Source organism: Anguilla anguilla, chromosome 16, assembly GCF_013347855.1.
Source record: "Anguilla anguilla isolate fAngAng1 chromosome 16, fAngAng1.pri, whole genome shotgun sequence".
Taxonomy (NCBI): Eukaryota; Metazoa; Chordata; class Actinopteri; order Anguilliformes; family Anguillidae; genus Anguilla; species Anguilla anguilla.
In genome coordinates this window covers 24,511,618-24,530,809 of record NC_049216.1, presented here as the reverse complement: position 1 = coordinate 24,530,809, position 19,192 = coordinate 24,511,618, and the positions used below count along the sequence as shown (strand labels likewise).

The following is a 19,192-nucleotide window of genomic DNA, read 5'->3' as shown; positions in this document are numbered from 1 at the left end:
TTTAACTTAAAGATATGTCATTATGCTCATTTCACATACCAACTGTCCATTCATTCTTCAAATTCGGTGTTGATCAAATGTTCACTGAAGAGTAAAAAGTGCCAAAGGCATTTGAGGCAAGAGATTCATCTTTGTGCCTATAGAAATACGATATATTTCCTGTCAGTTGTACGGATTTGCTGCTCATTAAAGTAAAGGTCTGTCTCTTCGCATGACAGGGCAATAAAGTTAATGGTTAACATAAATAGTTACATACAATGGAAAGGCATATAAATTGCTTATTAAACGTAAATGATGGCGCATTTCTTCAATGCTGCAATCGCATCTAAAGAAATAAAAGAGAAATGTAGTATAAACTAAAGAATGAAGACTTATAGCATACGTAATATTGCGATGGTGGCATAACGGGAAAATAAATAAAATATCCGGATTATTTGAGTGTTTTTTTATTTTTATTTTTCAAATTATATCTACAAGCCTTGTTACAAATAATGGGAGAGCAATGACCCTTCAAATAAATTTACGCACAGATCGGTGTTGTGACTGTGGGTGGGGGAGGAAACCAATCCTCTGCCTGCGCCTGACGTCAGGCCGTTGGAGACAAGCAGCGAAGGGCCGTAGAGTAGACCCAGGACGCAGCCATAAACACAGGGCGACTGCGCCTTTAAGAGGTGGAAAGCGAAACAATAAACCGCTCTGTGTCAATGTGCTAACAATGAATTTAATCGATATGATTTTGATAAAACTCTTCTTTTTATTTTACTGCATAAGACGTACTGGAGGTAAGTTATATCATGCACATTTAGCTTTCAAAAGTGTTTGATGGCAAGCCAGCTAGCTAACGTGAGCTGATCTGATAAAGAAACCGGAGAGGATGGAGCGGTTGACTGTTTCAGGCAAAGGGAGCCAGAGCAGCTTTCAGGCTATGTGGCTGGTTAGCTAGCGAAGGTACTTCTGGGAATCTGCCAAGAACTGAGAAGTAAATCAAGAACATGCTCGGACGTCGTTTCCCCAGAGACGGCTAGCTACTTTACTATTCTGGCTAAAAAACGCATTTGCCTTGACTGAGTTCGACGTAGATCTTAGTTGGCTAACTATGGTCGCTGGATGGCTAGCTAGCTAAGTTCCGCGTTGTGGATAGAGATAGCTAGCTAACGTAGCTAGCTAGCTAGACAGCATATTCTTAATAAAGATGGAGGAGTTTTAGCTGGGTAACGAACTGGAGAATGCGATGACAATTGGTAACGTTATTCTAGCATATGATCGCTGGCATTGAAGTAACGTTAGACTAGCCCAATGTAATTGCGTTTTTTGTTCTTATGAACTCGAAGAAAAAAAATTGTTATTCATATGAAAGAGACTGTTTCTGATAATACATTTGACGTAAATGAGGCTGTGGATGTAGTTGGCTTGATAACTACTTTGTGTTTGCGATACAAAGAAATCGTAAGGTGTTCTCAGTGAAAGGGATTAGAGCTAATTGTGTGTTGACCGAGTGGTACTTGCTTGACAGATTCTGAGTAGTGCGTTAAGTCACAAGCACTTCTAGAGTTCAGTCTGTGAGCAAGCAGGAACCGCGAACACTTAGCTTAGACTAATTGATGTTTAGCGCAGAATGTAACCGCAGTGACATTTGCAAGAGGGTTGAAATAAAGACTTAATAATATGGATGTGAATTTACTGTCGCGAATTCAAGATCGCTTGTAAGATGGTTCTTTTTGTTCGAGTGCTTGCGTGCATTCTCTTCTCACAATCACGTTTGCTTAGTAATTAACAACAAGGTGGCTTCGTCTAATTACATTTTCTTTGCATGGCATTCAGCTATGAACATCTTACAAGCAAGCCCATAGTTTTTTGAGACTAAAATTTGTTAACCAAACGCATAAAAGCCAAAGGAAAGAAAGAACTGACATACGTGCTTTCGACTACGTGTAAGCTACGGAGAACATGACTGAAGGAACAAATGCCTGATGAACGCATTTTAATCTTGCAATAAAAACATCTCTTTTACCAATTTCAGAGAGAAACAGAGCTGGTAGCCACTATCATGTGGGAGATTGTTAAATTATGAAATGCTTTGTAAACAATAGCTATATTAGCCGAGACATAGTTTTGGAACCAGAGAATGGATAATCACCGGTATATCCTGTTCTGATTTGACTAACACATTGGCCGCAATATCGTTTTGCAATGAACAAATTTCCCAATATCGCCAGAGGTGTCCATCTTAATAAGAACCATGACTAAATGAAACGGGCAGGCGCAATACAGTTTGGCAATCAAGCAGTAAAGATACTTAATTCCCAGGTTTTAAAGAATTTACACAAGAGTACAAAGACAAAAAAGACAAACAAAAAACACACAAGAAAATCCATATGGAAAAATTTGGCATTTTGGACTGAATGCGTGCTTTTTGATAGGCGCTTTCATGGCGTTTCAAACTAATGGGCTTTTGATTTATAGAACTACAACTGATCGAGTGACATAAGTCTGCAACAAATGGTTCAGTAAAGTACACCAGATTAATAATTAATCAGATAATCCTAGTACTTAAGCAATTTTATGTCTTCAGGGTTGCCGGTCACAAATGACAAATGTGTTGTTACCACTAGCTGGCACCTTTACAATTACATTTATATGTAAATAAATTAGTACATTAATTGTGTGTGTATAATACTCACATGCACACACACACGCACACAGTAGTTGTGCTGCATTTCAGTTTCTTACACAGAATGCAGAAAAAATCAAGGAGATGTGTCAGAGAGCACTGGCAGTTCCAGGAAATGTTACTGCGTTTTTCTACGGAACAGCAGCTTGGCAGTTCAGAGCTCTGCGCTAAGTCTCCACACACATTTCCCTTCCTGTATCATCACTGCTAAAAGCCCAGAGGTGTTCTGTTGGAGGGCTTACCTTGCAAATGCTTGCAGGGTACAGCTGATCAAAGGAACCCGTTCGGAGTTGGTGGTGGGGGAGGGGGTCGGGAAATTGTCAAATTAAATATGTCTTCTTTAAAATCCTTTGAACTGGTTATATTACAGTCATAGAGATAGAACAGGGCGAGTATCAGGGGCTTTGAGGCAAAGCGAGTCTGGAACCATGGAGCAAGCTCATGCTCATAAGCGGAGCGACCAGAGGGAGCAAGCTCTTGCTATCAGTGTAAGCCTTGGTATGACAGATGATGCTTAGAAAACATATGAGCTCCTTCTGTCGTGTGAAAATTAGACTGAGAATGTAATTCAAAATGGGCTGATTTTCCAAAAAAAAAAAAAAAGCAGTAAAGTACTCTTTCAGAAAAATGGTATTAATTTTAAACCTTGAGATAGTCTCACTCACTGTGGCCTTCTGTAAGCGCTGTGATAGACATCCCGTCAGTTGCCCCCTCCCCATATATACATTTTGATCACCTGCTTCAGTGTCACGTTCTCTGTCTTTGGTACAAGCTGTAGGACAGTAATGCTGTAAGGTGTGTGGGTATGATGGTCATGTCTGAAATTCTCTTGACCTTTGTGGTTTTGGGCTAGAGGGATAATGTCTTCAGTCTGAGAATCAGTATCAGTATCAGTATCCGTGTGCTGTGAAACACAACTTTCATTTCTGTTTTATTGTTCACAGTATTTGAACTCTGGGCTGAAATTAATTGTGGCTTATGGCATGACACTCACCTGTTCTTTTTCTACATCACAAAGTAGCATCAACATGAATATCTTCTTTTTTAAAATATATTGTCATTGTTGTTGAGAACTGTTTTGCTAAATTTCTTTAACTGGGCAGTTGAAGTGGTGTAGTGAACTTGACACCTTTTTTCTTTAGATATTTGATAGAATAAGAATATCAGATTGAGATTGGAAGAGTTGGACTGGTAAACCAATATTTTTATAACAGTGGAAACACTAGCTGTATTACTATCTAAAGCAGCTTAAGGCATGATAAACATCTTAGTCATAAACAACGTAGAATGGAAAAAATGTGGCACCGAATGCTGTAATAATGAGGAGTGGAATGGTGAGTAAATGTCCCTTGTTTTGCTACGTGTTTATTTTTCATAGAAATAAGAGCTGGAGAATTTAGCCTTATTAGTGTGATAATATGACATCTCTCTTTATTTTTATTATTTTGCGGCCAATTATTGTAAAAAAAAAAAAACCCCACAAAATTAGGCTAATCTGTGGTATGTACTTGTGAGAAACAGAAGCCTATATTTGGAAATAAGCGAAACCTTTGTAGTTAAGACATTGGGCATTTCACTTTCCAGGTCTAAATTTATTTTAGTAGAATTTTTGGGGATGGCGGTTGGTGTTCTATCTGAAAATTGGGGCAGCATGTGCATTGATGGGGATATTGTCTGACATTCAGAGGGGTTTTCTTGCATGAAAAGGGTCTTTGGTGCTCCCCATCATAAGGCTGGGGTTAATTAATACATTATCAGGGGGCTTTATTGAGTTGGCAAATGAATCAAATTTTGACAAGTTTAATCATATGCTTTTGCATTTTTCCACTTTGGAGCTGGCAAGTTTTGCTTTGGTGCAAGCCAAAGATTTCTTTATGAAGGACAAATTCTGGCTCATTTAGGCTAAACATATCTTCTGATTCATGGGCCATACTGGTATCCAGAAGTGTTTCCTTTGAAATAGTTGGAGGTTCTTACATTCCCTAATAAGACTTTATGGCATATAACATTATTAATTAAGCTTGAAATGAAGCCTGTTTGAATCATCTATGCTTCTGACTCTGTTGCTTCTGTGTTATTTCAAACTGAGTTTAAATGGGATGAATTGGTGCAATATAAGCTGGAATGTAACAGATATATGCAAAATTACAAATTTGCACAACTTGAGTACCAGTTTAGCATTTGACTGCATTTGCCAGCGAAGAAGTTCACATGTGTCTATCAGACTGTAAATATAGAGCATACAGCTACTTCAAGGCTTCCAGCTCCAAATACTGGATGCCCTGGTCTGTGTGATTTCTTTTCAATGTGTTTTTAGAATGGTTGAATTCGACTTGAATTAATGGCTGATCCTCACTTAATAGCATTTTTAATCAAGCATGTTGAATTAATGTAGAACTTTTACAGATATGGATGGTTGTCAGCAACTTGTATGTAAGAGTTGTTAAAGCACGAGGATGTCCTCTGAAAGCCTGTAGGAATTGGCAAGGCAATGAATGATTTGGAAAGATACCTACAACCTTCTGTCACAGCGAAGGCTGTCAAGGAAACTATTCCAGGCCTCTGCAACTCGTTGCTGCCATAGTAACCTTTCTATATGAGTACCAAGATCCTGTACATACACAAACAGACGCAATATGGCTACACTCGATTATCCTGTACAGAAACAAAGGGATTTTCGGTTCAGGCAAACACAGCTAATCGGTTGGATAATGAGATGTAGGACAGAGCTGGATTGATATGAAGAACTAAGACTCTGGTCTTTGATTGGCTGATCTTGCGCAAATGGGTTCTGTCCTAATAGAGAATACAGATCCTCCAAGCTGGTGCTTCAGGGGGAGTCATATTTATTAATGTTGCAGCTCTGTCTCTGGTTGGGGAAAAAAACAGAGCCAGTCTGAAAAGACAGGTATGGAAATGAAACTTGTTGAGCTGGTCCCCCCTCCCCCCACTCCCGCTGTGCAATATTACACTGGCTTATGATCACACATTTAATAAAAAGGAAGCCTGTTCTGGGTGTGATATATGGATAATATGTTGCATATTTTTAGGTAATTAAACATGCTTTTCGGTTTTAAAATAATAGAAAAATAGCATAAGAAACATATTCGCAAGAGCATGTTTAGTGCTTTTTTGTTTTACATATTTGTATTTGATTTAAAATATAAGCTGTCTCTTGTAAAAAAAAATTAATTTGATGTGAAAGGGCTGCAAAAAGACCTGAAGGAATGCTCTTGGTTTTTCTTTTTTCTTTTTCAAAGCAGGGGATGCATGTTGAAAGCATGCTATATTCTGCAGTGGTAACAGCAGTACATGTCAAGAGTCGGAAATGAATTATTCATTCTGAAGCTAGAGGAGCCAGCTAATCTTTTCCTGCTGAGAAAGATGTTTTTAGAAGGTCTGAAACCGAAAGCTTATTTTAAAAGAAAGGGGAAAAGGCAGAGAAAGAAAATGTATTTTAATTGGCCACCCTGGCTCAGATCGTGTGCCTTTCACCTGTGACTCAGGGTGCCATTTCATCTTCCTCTTGCAAACAGCACGCTAGCTTGTTTCTCCCCATTAGCCAAATTTCCCAGCTGTTAACGTGTTGCATTAAAATTACATACAGCGTGCATATTCTTCCACATTTAATCCTCTTTAGCAACGCAGAAGGAGTAGTGGCTGGTTTTTTTATTTGGAAATTTCTGGTGTGATGCAGCTCCGTAGAAGAAATTGGCCATGTAAATTTGCTATTTTGTATTAAATTTGCTATATTATATTGTACTTGTATCATTATCTTGTAGCTTTGTAGTTGTCATGCCTCCTAGTTTGACTTAACATTACTCTCTGACCTAGCCTATGCTTACTGTGTGAACTGGACTCAACGTGTTCATGGCTATGAATTACTGTTAGCCTACATAATGAGTATTGTACCTTATCGGACCTGCGTTTTGTAGTTGTTCCAATGACCTTCGGTATGTGCCTATTGCACGTCGTTTTGGATTAAAGCGTCTGCCAAATAAATGTAATGTGCTAGCATGCTAGGGAGAGGGACACCCCCAAAATCTGCTGTGATGTGTCTGCTGTGATGTGGATTGAGGAGAAACCGAAACCAAGACCAGCCTGCCAATGTTCCCATTCTTCAGCTCTCCCCAGACGGTTTTATTAATGAACAAAATCATTCATTTTATGATCTTTACCACCTGATTTACAACCGTTGGGAGCGGTAGAGTATGCCATGTCCCTCCCTTTTTGTTTTGTGGAGTGCAGTCTTTTACACGTACAGTCAGCATAAAACTAGCATCCAATCAAAGTTGTAATATATAATACTGGCGTATTTTGAATGATGAACTATCCACCACCTACTAACAGATTCTGTTGAGCCCAGGACCAGCGGTAATGTGGTCCTTGCAGGGTCGTGTTCCACAGAAACAGGCTTTTCATTTCTGCCTGATGGGAACATCAGCTGTCTGGCCTGACGATCCTCAGAGTTCCTCAAGGACTGGCTGGGGTCCTGGTACTGCACAGGCTCTGTACGTGGTGGACGCGCTCCCAGAATTTCTCTGGTCTGTCCTTTAACTTAAACGTCTTTAGGGTAAGCCGCCTTAACCCACAACAGCACTGCGTCGGTCTCTGTGACCGAGACTACTCGTATTATTTAGGTAATAAGGGTTTGTTGCACCTTTGGTGTGGAGCGTATTCACCTCCCATTTACCTGGCTGTTTCGGCCAGGCTTTGTGAGCGGTAATTAAACGTGATGGATAGGCCACTATTACATTTCATGAGTCAAGTGGCAAGACCTGGACAGCAGCAAGCACAGAATGTCCAGGTTTAACGAGCAGTGACCCCATAAAGAAATGGCAGAATTTTGGCTTTACTTCCCCAGGAAAATCCTGTTGTCTCAACTGTCTCAGGCTGCGGTTGGGCAGTGTCAGTCCTGGAAGGACCTGCGTGTTGGTTTTTGTTTCCATCAATTACCCTGGCTAAATGAGCTAATTGCCTGTGTATGCCAACGCTTGTAGATTAGATCACAGTAAAAGGTTTCATGTAGGGACACAGGAACAGACTTTGGCTGTCATTCATGCATTCATGTCGTTTAAGAAATGTGGCTAAAATGGCCGATGGTGTAGGCTAAATGTTAGAGGTAATGAAGTAATCAAGGCCCGAAGTTGGCATGAAAACCAGAACTGGATACAGCCCTCATTGCCCACTTCAGATCTAAGGGTTAGTTAGCAGAACAACATTTTAAAATGTAATAAATCTGTTGGCAGCTTCTATTGGCCGAGCTTCCTGTTTGTCGAAACCGTTTCGCCCCAGTAATTGTCTAACCCGTAAATGAGCATCTTGTAGGGTGTGTAAATGTAAGCTTAGCCTCATGTTTTAAAGGGAAGTGCGCTGAATGGCTATGACACAACCAGGGTGTCACGTGACATTATACTGCACTTGCAACATAGTAATGGCATATTGACTTACTGCTTCAAAGTCTGCACTCTGAAAGGTCCATAGGTAAATTTGCCCCTGGGGACCTGTTGGCTGTGTTTGTATACAGGCTGGGTCATTTGACAGGAATACTGCCCTGTCAGCAACAAGAAATGTAAAACAGGAACATTTGTCCAGTTCTCTGAACCCAGACGAGACATTTCCTTAGGTCTGTCTGCTGGGAACTTTTGACTGGCAGAACTTTTTGTTGGCTCTCAATTGAAAGTGTAGTACCAGAAATTACTTCTTATCACCAGGAAGTGCAGGCAATGAGTATGTGTCATTTTACCGCAGGAGTTTCACAAACGCTAGAGTGAAGCGGCACGCCCTTTTTCAAACAGCTTCTTGATTTACATATTCATGTTGGAGCTTGGGTCACGTATGCACTTTGGCTATGGTTTATTAGTCTGATTTAGGTACTTCATGTTGATTTAAGATTCCTTACCCTAGCCACCTAGTAATCAGTACTGCTGCACATGGTAATTAAGTTAGCTGTCATTTATCATTTTAGTGCACAGGCTGAAACAGAAACCTGAGATTAGGTCTGTTGTCCACTTTTGTGCATTATTTTTTATTGAGTAGTTTTTTGGAGTTAAATTCTATATAAGCACTATGTCAGCAGTAATGGGTAAAAAGTAATTTACACCATACTTGTATAATAAATTCTACTGGACTTAATCCACTTGCAGAAATAAAAACATGCTGTCTCTGTGTTTACATGTTTGCAACGCAGGATAATGTAGCATGTAAAATGTCTGTGTAGAACACTCTCCTCCCATAGCTGTGTTTGTAAGGCTTGGTTCACAGTTCATTTTACTGTGTAGTACCTTGACTGCTTACATTTGCCAGAATGAATTTCAGTTTCCAGGATGAAATGAACAAACTCTAAACTGACACAAAATGGTTCCCGCATCATTCCTATTGTTGGGCCTAAACCTAAATCATATCTTAGAGTTAAACTAAATATCTTATTATTTTTCATCTGTTTTAGTATTGGTCTGTAGCAAAGAAGTGTTAGACCTGACAAGTGGCTGTTGAACAGTAGCATTTGTGGTCAGAGGTTCCGTTCCGTTCATACCTGTTTGTTCAAGAATTTCTTTTTCCTGGAGGGGTTTTGGCACAGAGAATTTTGAATGGCAGTCTGCCTATTGCCTGAGGCTGGTGATCCTGTGCAAGTCACTGGTGTCATGTTGTAGCTCCACCCATTCTGGTGATGATACCCAATTTTCCCATCACCAACTGAAGCTTTGGCCAGCAAATTGTCTGTCCAGTTTAGTTTACTTTCATTTCCATTGCAGGTGTGGTATATGTCAGCATTTAGCAGACACATTACATTACATTACATTCATTTGGCAGACGCTTTTATCCAAAGCGACGTACAAAAAAGTGCATTTCATGGTCGTAGACAACTACTAACACATTCATAGCAACTTACACAGATTACTTTTTAACATACATTTCATTTAATGCAGCTGGATATTTACTGAAGCCATTCAGAGTCAGTACCTTTTATCATTAATGCCATGAGTGGGAATTGATTTGTTTTATTTTTGCTTATTTCTTTCTGTACTAATAGTACTATAGTTGTCAAAGAAATGTCAACACTATACTGAGGTGGCTCTTAATAACCCCAGTATCCACTCTAATCAATCACCATAACCCCTGTTATAAGTACATTTAATCTTATAACACCATAGTTAACCATCACTGACATAAGATTGTGTAGAATGTGACGATAAGCACTGATAGCAGTGAAATAATACTGCATACCATGCCCAATGACGGTCCAGTTGCTATGAACTGGTTATAATGTTTATGTGTACTGTACTCGTGATGCGTTATATAGCCTAACGCTAATTAAGGTGTTGCGAATGCTGCACAAGATCAACATCAAATGCATTCATTTATCAGTCACTGATCCAGAGCAACTAAAGTGTCACCATGTCTCCCCAGCACAAACTTTTCCAGTGTTTCTGCTCCTGTTCCCTGTCTGTGTGCAGGAGATTCACATTCTGGCACAAAATGACACAGCAGGCTTACCACCTTGCTTTGTATTGCAAATCCCTCGCCCCCCCCCCCCCCCCCCCCCTCAGTTGACTGCATGTATTTTTCGCAACTAGAACAATTGCCCTCACAAAATTGCACAGCTCCCAGGTTGAACACAAAAGCCTGTTTGCTCAGAGGCGTCTGCCGTGGCCCCAGCCGATAACCGGAGGTGCGGCCTCCAATGCAGAGTCTGTGAAATTAATGGGCGACATTATTTCATGTGTCTGTAGCTAACGGTCTCCAGTCACTGTTGCTGTTCCCGGCCACTTTGTCAAAGCGGGTAGCGGTGGTCCCACGGCACACCTGGTCGTACGCGGCTGTGTCAGACAGGGCGCATCAGAGTGGAGCAGACGCAGTCTTCCGTCTTATAGGCCATAGAGTCATCTGACGCACTTCATTAACCCTGCCCGTAGTGTGTGATTCACAGCCGGCTCTGTCTCCACTTCCTTTCAGTAGAGCAAGGCTCTGTTTTTTTTCTCTCATAGCTTTAAATGCCTGTATGAGGGGAAACCTTGGTATATAGGCCTATATGCTTGCTTTTTTAATGACATTGAAACCTCTGATGGGCAGCCAAAGCACGGTTTTAAGTGAGAAAGTGTTTAAAGCTGTCAGGCAGTTCAGGCCTTGTGGGTGGTTGGTATACAAATATAAATAATTTTTTGCGTTGCCTCGAGCAACTGCAATTTGAGGCGTTCATTGATCGTGGTGGATTCACGGCGTGTCTGCTGTGTGCTGTGGCCGATATCTTTAAAGGGCCAGACTCCTTTTCTCAAATTCAGGAGAGTGAAGGAGAGGACTCTAGTGCTTAATCCTAGCGCTCTGTGATTATCCTAACGCCGGTGTGAGCAATGGTGCGTACAGGAAAAAACAAGTCCATTTGAAGTCCATATGAATGTGCACACTTTTTAAAAATTAAGTATTGGGCTTATAAAGATCGTGAAGATATTTCTTCCATTTCCTGGCCTGTTTCTGATTTGGCTTTGAACTCTAGCAGCTCTTCCTACTCTCTGTCCTTTGCCATCCGTTCCCTGTGGTAACCCTGGTTTCTGCGTAAGGGCTGTAGTAACCCCCCCACCCCCCGTTGGGATTGTCTTATGCAGCTGTGGGAAGTGTCATCTCGAGCTGTATGCAGCGTAGCAAGCTGTGTCGCCCTGGCCGAAGGCTCGCTGCATAATCGTTTGAGTTATGACCAGGAGAGGAGGCTGTGAATCTGAGGCGTGGGCAGCAGCTCCGTCAGCGCGATGGGGACATTCCAGCAGCTCTAATCATTGACAGGGAGGACGGGCACGACCGTCGGGGGCTGGAGGAGTTGGTCGATTGTGGATAATTGTGTAAAGGAACAGGAGGGTTCGGTGTGCCTTTTTCAGTTCTTTTTTTTTTACTGGAAATTATTGATCCTAAGTCCATTCTTTGGATTATTTTTCCTCTCAGTTTGAATTCCAGATAGATTACAGCAGAGACAATGAGCTCTTTCATCTAGCATTGCCCTCGCCTCCAGTTTAAAGAACAGTTGAAAGGAGCAGGACGTGGTCTGGGGATTTGGTCTGGAATGGAGACCCGTGGCCTCCTTGTGAGACTGAGAAGAGAGGATAATGATGATGAAGATGAGGATGGTCATGAGGCTGGATGGAGACGTGCATACAAACTGCATTCCATCATGCTTTGGCTCCAGGCCGATGTTTTTATATTAGAAATTTTTTTTATTTTGGGCTGTTTCAAATGCATTTTACAGCCAGTTCTTTGCGCCAGTGCACAATCATATCACATCTCAGAGCTTTCATTTTTAAACAACTTTTTACTCTTCCCCTGTGTTCCCAATGAGAAATTTCCACTTAAGCATTCTTAACCAATCCCCCATCACCATCCCATTCTGCCTGTCCTCCAAAACGGGGACATCATCAGCATTCCATCAGGGAGCCCCCCCCCCGCCCCCATGCATTCATTTCCATTACCACAGGTAGAAGCACCAGTTCCCAGTTAAACAAAGACTTATACAGGTTAAAGTCATGGGAGATTGATGACAGTATACAGGAAACAAAGGACCAGAAAGAAAGCCACATATTCAAGGTCTGAACAGTATTATCTTCAGAGTATGCAGGCCCGAGTTGCACCTGGAGGGCTTTCATATGGTAGCAGAGTTGTGGGAGGCTTATTAAATTGCAGGTAAACCACAGAGCATTCAGGGTTTTGCTCCGTTGTAATGAGATCTTTTAAGTTTTCTTTGAGGTTTTAGGCGTTTGATCTCAGCCAAGTATCTGTTCTAGGAGGAAAGAATACACCAATACACTGTGTACCAATCTGCACATTCTTGCTTTGTGCATAAAACCCCAGCATTGTCAAATGACAGATTCCTTACATAATGCACCAAAATCTGTACGAAGTGTATTGCAGCTGTATAGTGATTTGGTTCACGCCGATGTTCTCGGCTAATGTTGTTTGTGGCAGCATAACCTAGGAAGAATTTGCCTGTATTCCGGTTGAAATAACAATCAAAGCAAGAAATCTGGTATGCGTGCTTATAATATGTAACTGTCGGACAGCCTTGCTTGACTTCACACAAGCAATTCAGTGTGTGTGTTTATGAGACAACAACAACAATGAAGCAGACCTGCCAGGCTTAACTCTGTTTGTCCTTACTGATAACAAGCTGGTCCCTTGGGTGTAACGTTTAGGGATATCAGCGCTGTGCAGGCTGGAAGCCTGGATTCTCTGTCAGGGGGAGATCAATGTGGACGTGGGCTGTGTTAATGTTGCCATATGGCTTGTTTCGGCTGTGTCATCCTCCAGTACCGAGGAAGAGCGCCTCGTTCCTGCTGACTTCTGTCTTTAAGTGGAACTGTTGCATTGCAGAGAGGCGGTCTGCAATCACACTCTCTGTGCTCTGGCTATCCTCACGACACATCTGCAGCTCCCTTCTGTCGAGAGCTGCTTTGGCATCTTTGGTTTCTGTGAGCACGGATTCAGTAGCCTTCAGTAGCCCTATTTCTGTGAGCACACCCTCTGTAGCAGGATTTCTGTGAGCACACCTTCAGTAGCGCTATTTCTGTGAGCACACCCTCTGTAGCAGGGTTTCTGTGAGCACACCTTCAGTAGCGCTATTTCTGTGAGCACACCTTCAGTTGCACTGTTTCTGTGAGCACACCTTCAGTTGCACTCTTTCTGTGAGCACACCTTCAGTTGCACTCTTTCTGTGAGCACCCCTCACATAAATAGCTCTTTATGCACTGACACTGGGCAGCTTCTCTCGGGAGGTGTGAAGTAGGCTAAAGCTTGTCTTCCTGGTGATGTGTTATTATTTTAATGCGGAGTTATAGGCACAGTATGACCAGGTGCGATTGGTTCTTATAGAGAAATATACAGGTCAGTGTCACTTTTGAACAATGCAAGATTGCACCGAAACAGCCCCATTACAGCAGGGATGGGTTCTGCTGGCCCCCCACATGAACACAAAGTCCCTGTAAAAAGTTTATACATTGCTGTATTGATATAAACCCAAGAATCACAATGACATGATCTCAGTAAAAGAGTTACATTTATTGAGCATTCACAAATGCAGGGAAACCGAGACGGTGGCCACAGTTAAAATTTAGGGAACCTTTTATTCATGCTGTTTATTACCCCCAGAAATAGTATTTGTCAGTGTTGCATATAGAATCTATTTTCCATGGTGACATATTGAGCGCATTATCAGTGTTTCATACGGGCTGCATCGTGCTTTCCCTGCCGAGGATAATCTAGGAATGTTTGTACAGTGCAGCTCTAATGCCGTTATTCTAGTTCTGCAGGCGACGCTTTGCTGGAAATGCTGCCTGCTGTCATATTTTCCATTTGGTGATAGCTGGCCCCCTCATAAGCTTGGCTTCTGATGGCTAACACTGAATGCGATTCTGCCAAAAATATATTTGACAAGCGTTAACTTCTATGTGCATAAGACGTGCATTATTATGTCAGTGTGTAGGCCTATGCAGCTTAAACGATAGCTCTGCTAACTCACAGTAAATGTGTTTGTGCTGTTAAAGCAGCCCAGCTGGGTATGAACTTGCTTAAACTGCTGTCACCTTTGGTCTGATTCCTGTAATATTTTTACATGAGGCGGTGAGGAGTGGAGTGATGTTCAGGCTTGTGGTGCAGTAGGGGGCTGTGAGTGCACAGTTAGCTTGGCTGCGTCCTGTGTCACAGTGGAGGGAATGCTGGACAGAGCGCTCCTCATCTCGGGTAGCTGTGGGCCGTGCTGAGGCTGACTGCCAGTGCTACGCTCTTCAGCGCAGCGAAAGCTCCTCGAGTGTCACTGGTGCCTAATGGAGGCGATGGCCTGTGTCTAAGTCCCCGCTCGTCTACATGCAGGAGAGCAGAGGCGGACAGAGTCATGTGACTCCACACTCTGTCCCTGCTTCAGAGCAGAGGGGAGCAATGTGCTTCATCAACAGATGGGCTGATTGCAAACAGCTGATTCTGTAAGCCTGGGTGTCCAGAAAAACTAAGCCATTTTATCTGTCTCTACACAAGGGCACACACACACACACACACATATTTGAAGTTGTTGACTAGTTGAGGATACCTGGATGATAAGGCTTTTGTGGCCTGTTTATTTTTAACATGCAACAAGTAAATGTGTTTTTTCATAAAAGAAACTGCTGAAACCTTTTTTTTTTTTTTTTTTTTTTCCCTTTTGGACTTCACACTGAATTTTTTTCCTGCCGGTTTTACTGCAGATCTGTCCCGTCCAGATTCAGGGAGAAAAATGAACGCAAAAACAGATTTGATTTTTGAACAGAAGCCCCTGAGTGGTGGTAATTCTTTTACAGTACCGTTCTGCTGTTCTTACAAACATGTTTTTTCCTGTTCGTATTCAACAGACACTAAATTCGGTATAATGGAGTTTTTGTTTGTTGACTTGAGCTCTGCCATTTTCCATCTCCACATTTTAAGGTTCACTATTCACATTTAGTCCTTTCTTATTTCAGAGGGGATGAGTGTGGATGCACTGCTGCTTACAATTTTCTTTTTCTTCGAGCTTCTTATTCCATTCCTCCATTTTATCTCCCAATCTTCAGAGACGTGGCTCGTCTGCTCCTGCTTTGTCTTGTTGTGTATGCTGTGTAGTAGCCTCCTTGTGCAGAATAAGTGGTGGGGCTGGTCTTAGTCTTTTCACCCTTACTGATCCAACCAGTCCGCCATCGCCTGGGGCTTACCTGCCCTGTATGCTCAGTAAGGAGACCAGGTGACCCTCCCCCCCCCCCTCCTGGAGTGTTCAAATGCACCAAAAAGGATATGCTTTAAGATGGCCCAGTGAGGTGGGGACTTCAGTGATTTGGCTGTTGTCGACATTGCAATAATATGTGAGCGAAAGCCGCTATTTTAGTTTGTGTGCTAGGGAACTTATTCACTGTACAGTACAAGTGAAAGAGGTGCTGGTAACTAGCTTGGTGTAGCCTAGTTTGCTAGCTAGTATCTTGACTAATTATCTAAATTTCAATGTACTGCCTATGCAATACTCTGGTTAATACAGTCTGCTAAAATAGCCAGCTGCGTAATCACAGGTGCTCGCATTCCTCCATTTATTCTTTATATATTTACTTGTACATTTCCAAACAAGCACAAAAGTCTCTGGTCACTTGAGTATTGGAACTCATATTGCTCCATTGGGGCTTGTGTTGTTTCTGAAATAGGTAGTCCTCACATACAATACCTACGTAATTGGTGGTTGACTACTGGCTCCTGTCGCACTCTTCAGTGACTTATTCACTCCCAGGGGGGAGGCTTCGCGGTATTATCAGGAAGAAAACTCACACGGTCACCCCAGAATCTCTTGTCTCAATTCTATTGTGTAAAATCAGTGCTATCAAACTGTCAGGGGCAGGCTTTGTTTTGGGGGAAGTGTAAGACTGCACTCTGTGTTTGGGGAGGACTGGCCTCTCTAAGTGTCTTGCTACGTTGCTGTTCAGGATGTATTATTCCCAGGTTTAACGTGTCTGCTCTACAGGGCTGCCTCGAGGCTCTTAACCAGCTTCTGTCAGTCCCGCAGCGTGGTCTGTTTGGATTTCTGACAGACCGGTGACCTGACAAATTGGGCTAGCGGAAGTGGCGCTCCCCTCGCTAACACTTTCACAGCGCTCGTCCAGCCAGTCAGCCCAAAACCCGCAGCTGAGCTTCTGATTGAGCTGTGACAGGGAGGTCAGTTCTCCACTGGCAACATCATTTCAGTGGGCAGCTTCTACCGCCCGCACACTGGATCCACGGTCCACAGCTGTGTGTGTGCCTCCAGTCTACGCTGGTGGAAGAGGCATGTGTGGGGGGTCCCTGACCCACGGAGTAGAGTGCTCTTCCCAGTCTGACAAGTTCTTCCTCGTGTAGGTTTGTACAGAGGGCTGAGGTTATTTTTTTTATTTTTTTTATTTTTTATTTTATTGCTGTGGAAATGGTAAATCTTTATTAGCGGCTGTGTGGAAGCAGAGACTTCTGAGCTCATCTGATTCCTTGATGGACATTTGGTACTATTCTGGAGAGAATGCTGACATATTTGTACATATTGTACATATCCTGAAGTCCCACAATGGCCCAAATATCTTCTCATAATTTAGATTGTGTGTCTTTGCTGTGTTTGTGCCCTCCTGTACAGAATGCCCTGCTGCCCAGTTCATTACACCTGAAACTCAGCACTAATTACTGCACTGTGATTCTGCACATGCAAACCCGGTCCCTTACAATTCAGAATTGAAATTCTCTGCCATTATTCATACTTCAAAAAATGAGTTTGCAGCTTTGGGTCAGGTAGGGACTCGCTTCGTGATCTCATCTAGCTGGTGGAATGATGCCAGCTTTGGCAATCATGGCGCTGTTTTTACTATTTCTGCTTCTGACTCTTTCAGTTGCAAGTATTAGCCTAGTGCTTTAAGGACAGTGGAGAAGCATTTCTCATATGATCCAGACACCAGCACACACTCCATCCCACACTGTCTGTTGCCCTTCTCGTTGCTGTTTACTTTTTTAAAGGAATTCAAGCCTGAGATTTTCTGTTAATGAGAAGCATTAAGAACACGGTCTCTAGGCATAATTATGTCACCATAATCAGTGGGATCAGATCCCTTGCAGTGGCACGTTTCTTACATGTCACAGTCAGGGTGACCCACTTTAATGCTCCCACAGTCCAGCTGACAGGCTGGGATTCTGGGACAGTTTTGACAGTCTCTGACTGTAGGCTGCTGCTGCTGCAGGAGGCTTGTGTTATTTATTCATGCAGGTGGCTAACCCTGCCCTGTGCAATTAGCCTGCTGCGCTTTAGGGTCACCCAAGGGTGTTAAAGTGCACTGCTCATCTCTCTCTCTCCCTCTCTCTCTCTAGGTCTCTATGGGAACCCCCTGAGCAAGTACATCCAGCACTATGAAGGCCTGTCGTATGACACTGACGTTGTGCACAGCAAGCACCAGCGGGCCAAGAGAGCGGTCTCCCAGCAGGACCAGTTCCTGCACCTGGACTTCCACGCTCATGGAAGGTCAGTTTGCCTGCGTCTGCTGTTCAGCATCGTATGCCCTCAGCACCTATAGCGGTGGCTTTAACCTGGGGAGGGGGGTCCGATCGCGGACCTGGGGGGGAGGTTGTGTTTGCGGACCGGGGTGGTTGAGATTACGATCTCTGACCCCCTACCGTACCTCCGATTGGAAACTAAGGCTCTTTAGCAACAAAAAAAAAAATAGGATAAGCAATCCGTTGTGAACTGTAGTATTGTCACAGTGAAGAGTCTGAAAATCTTAAAGTCTCCCTTTGGAGTAGAACTGGGGTGATCAGAATATATACTGGGCCACCTTTTAAGTTTTTTCTGCAACGTGAACCCGCAGCTGTTTCACAACACTTTCAGTTTGTCGACGTTCTCTTCACAGTCATGCTCTGTGCGTTGGAGAAACTTCTGTCCTTCTGCTGTGTGAAGGACGACTTCCTCAGTTTCTCACTGTGCTGGACACACTCTGGACTAGAAAGATGAGTCTAGATGGGCAGTACAGCCTGTTGTCACCATCGGGCTCGTTTACATTCTCGCTCTATTATCTCTCGCTTCGATTGCATCGCACGATCGATAATGGGCTTTTCGTGGCGGCCCCGGACGTCTGAGGGATGGGTTTGGAAATGACTGTGCTGTTTCCTGTGTGTCTTCTCTGCAACTGCTGTTGAGTCAGACTTACTCGAAGTTCCGCTCCCCTCTCCAGGACCCACCTCCTCCAGCCCTCAGCTGTTTGTCAGATGCAGTTGGCTTGGATTAATGCAGAGGACAGTCTTCTGAGCTTTTTCCATTGGTGGCTGCTTGGTGCTTTCCTTGATATTTTTAATGAAATCTGACCCCAGTCGTAAAAAAAGGTTTGTCTGTATTCACATGGTGGATTTTTAATGAAAACAGTTTGCTGGTGTGAGATTGAAAACAGGCTCACTGGAATACTAATATACCAGCATGCTTCCTCTGGTGGTACAATGAGAATGCAGTGCACTTGATTCTGCCTTGTTTTTTCACTTTGATTGGAACTTCCCTGATTCTGGATCCGGAATCTGTTTTGTGCTTTGATTGGAACTCTGTGTTTTGCCTGTTTCGGGATTGGGAATTATTTTTGCGCTTCAGTTGGAACTCCATGCTTTCCCTGATTCGGGATCAGGAATCGGTTTTGCGCTTTGAATGGAAATCCATGTTTTTCCTGATTCTGGATCAAGAATCTGGAGTCAGAATGACAGACGGAGCCTCACATCCCCAGAGGCCCATTTCAGCTGGAATTGGCCACTTCAAATCCAGATAAATGCATTTTGCTGCACTGCTGTCTCAATAATAGCATTAGGCCTTCCCCACAGCTGCTCATTCTCCGGCCAACACGTGGCCCGCTGGCTTTCCCCTGGAGCTCGGCGTACTGGATTGAGGGGTGGCCGAGGCTGGGATCCGTGCGCTCGAGGGGCTCCTGCGTTCAAGCGCATCGGTTACATTCCAGCGCCGCTAACAACGTCAGCTGATCAGCTGAATGGAGCGGCTGAGTCAGCTGCCTTTCG

General features: G+C 43.1%; 1 protein-coding gene across 1 annotated transcript in view; it reads left to right on the top strand.

Moving 5' to 3' along the window:
• The first annotated feature begins 605 nt into the window (after window positions 1–605).
• Window positions 606–19,192, top strand: part of LOC118215630 (disintegrin and metalloproteinase domain-containing protein 10-like) — a 57,020-nt gene continuing 38,433 nt past the window's right edge. Inside the window, exons 1-2 of the mRNA XM_035396537.1 lie at window positions 606–782; window positions 17,516–17,666. Coding sequence (XP_035252428.1) covers window positions 716–782; window positions 17,516–17,666 — 218 coding nt within the window. The 5' untranslated portion in view covers window positions 606–715. The remainder of the gene's footprint in view (window positions 783–17,515; window positions 17,667–19,192) is intronic.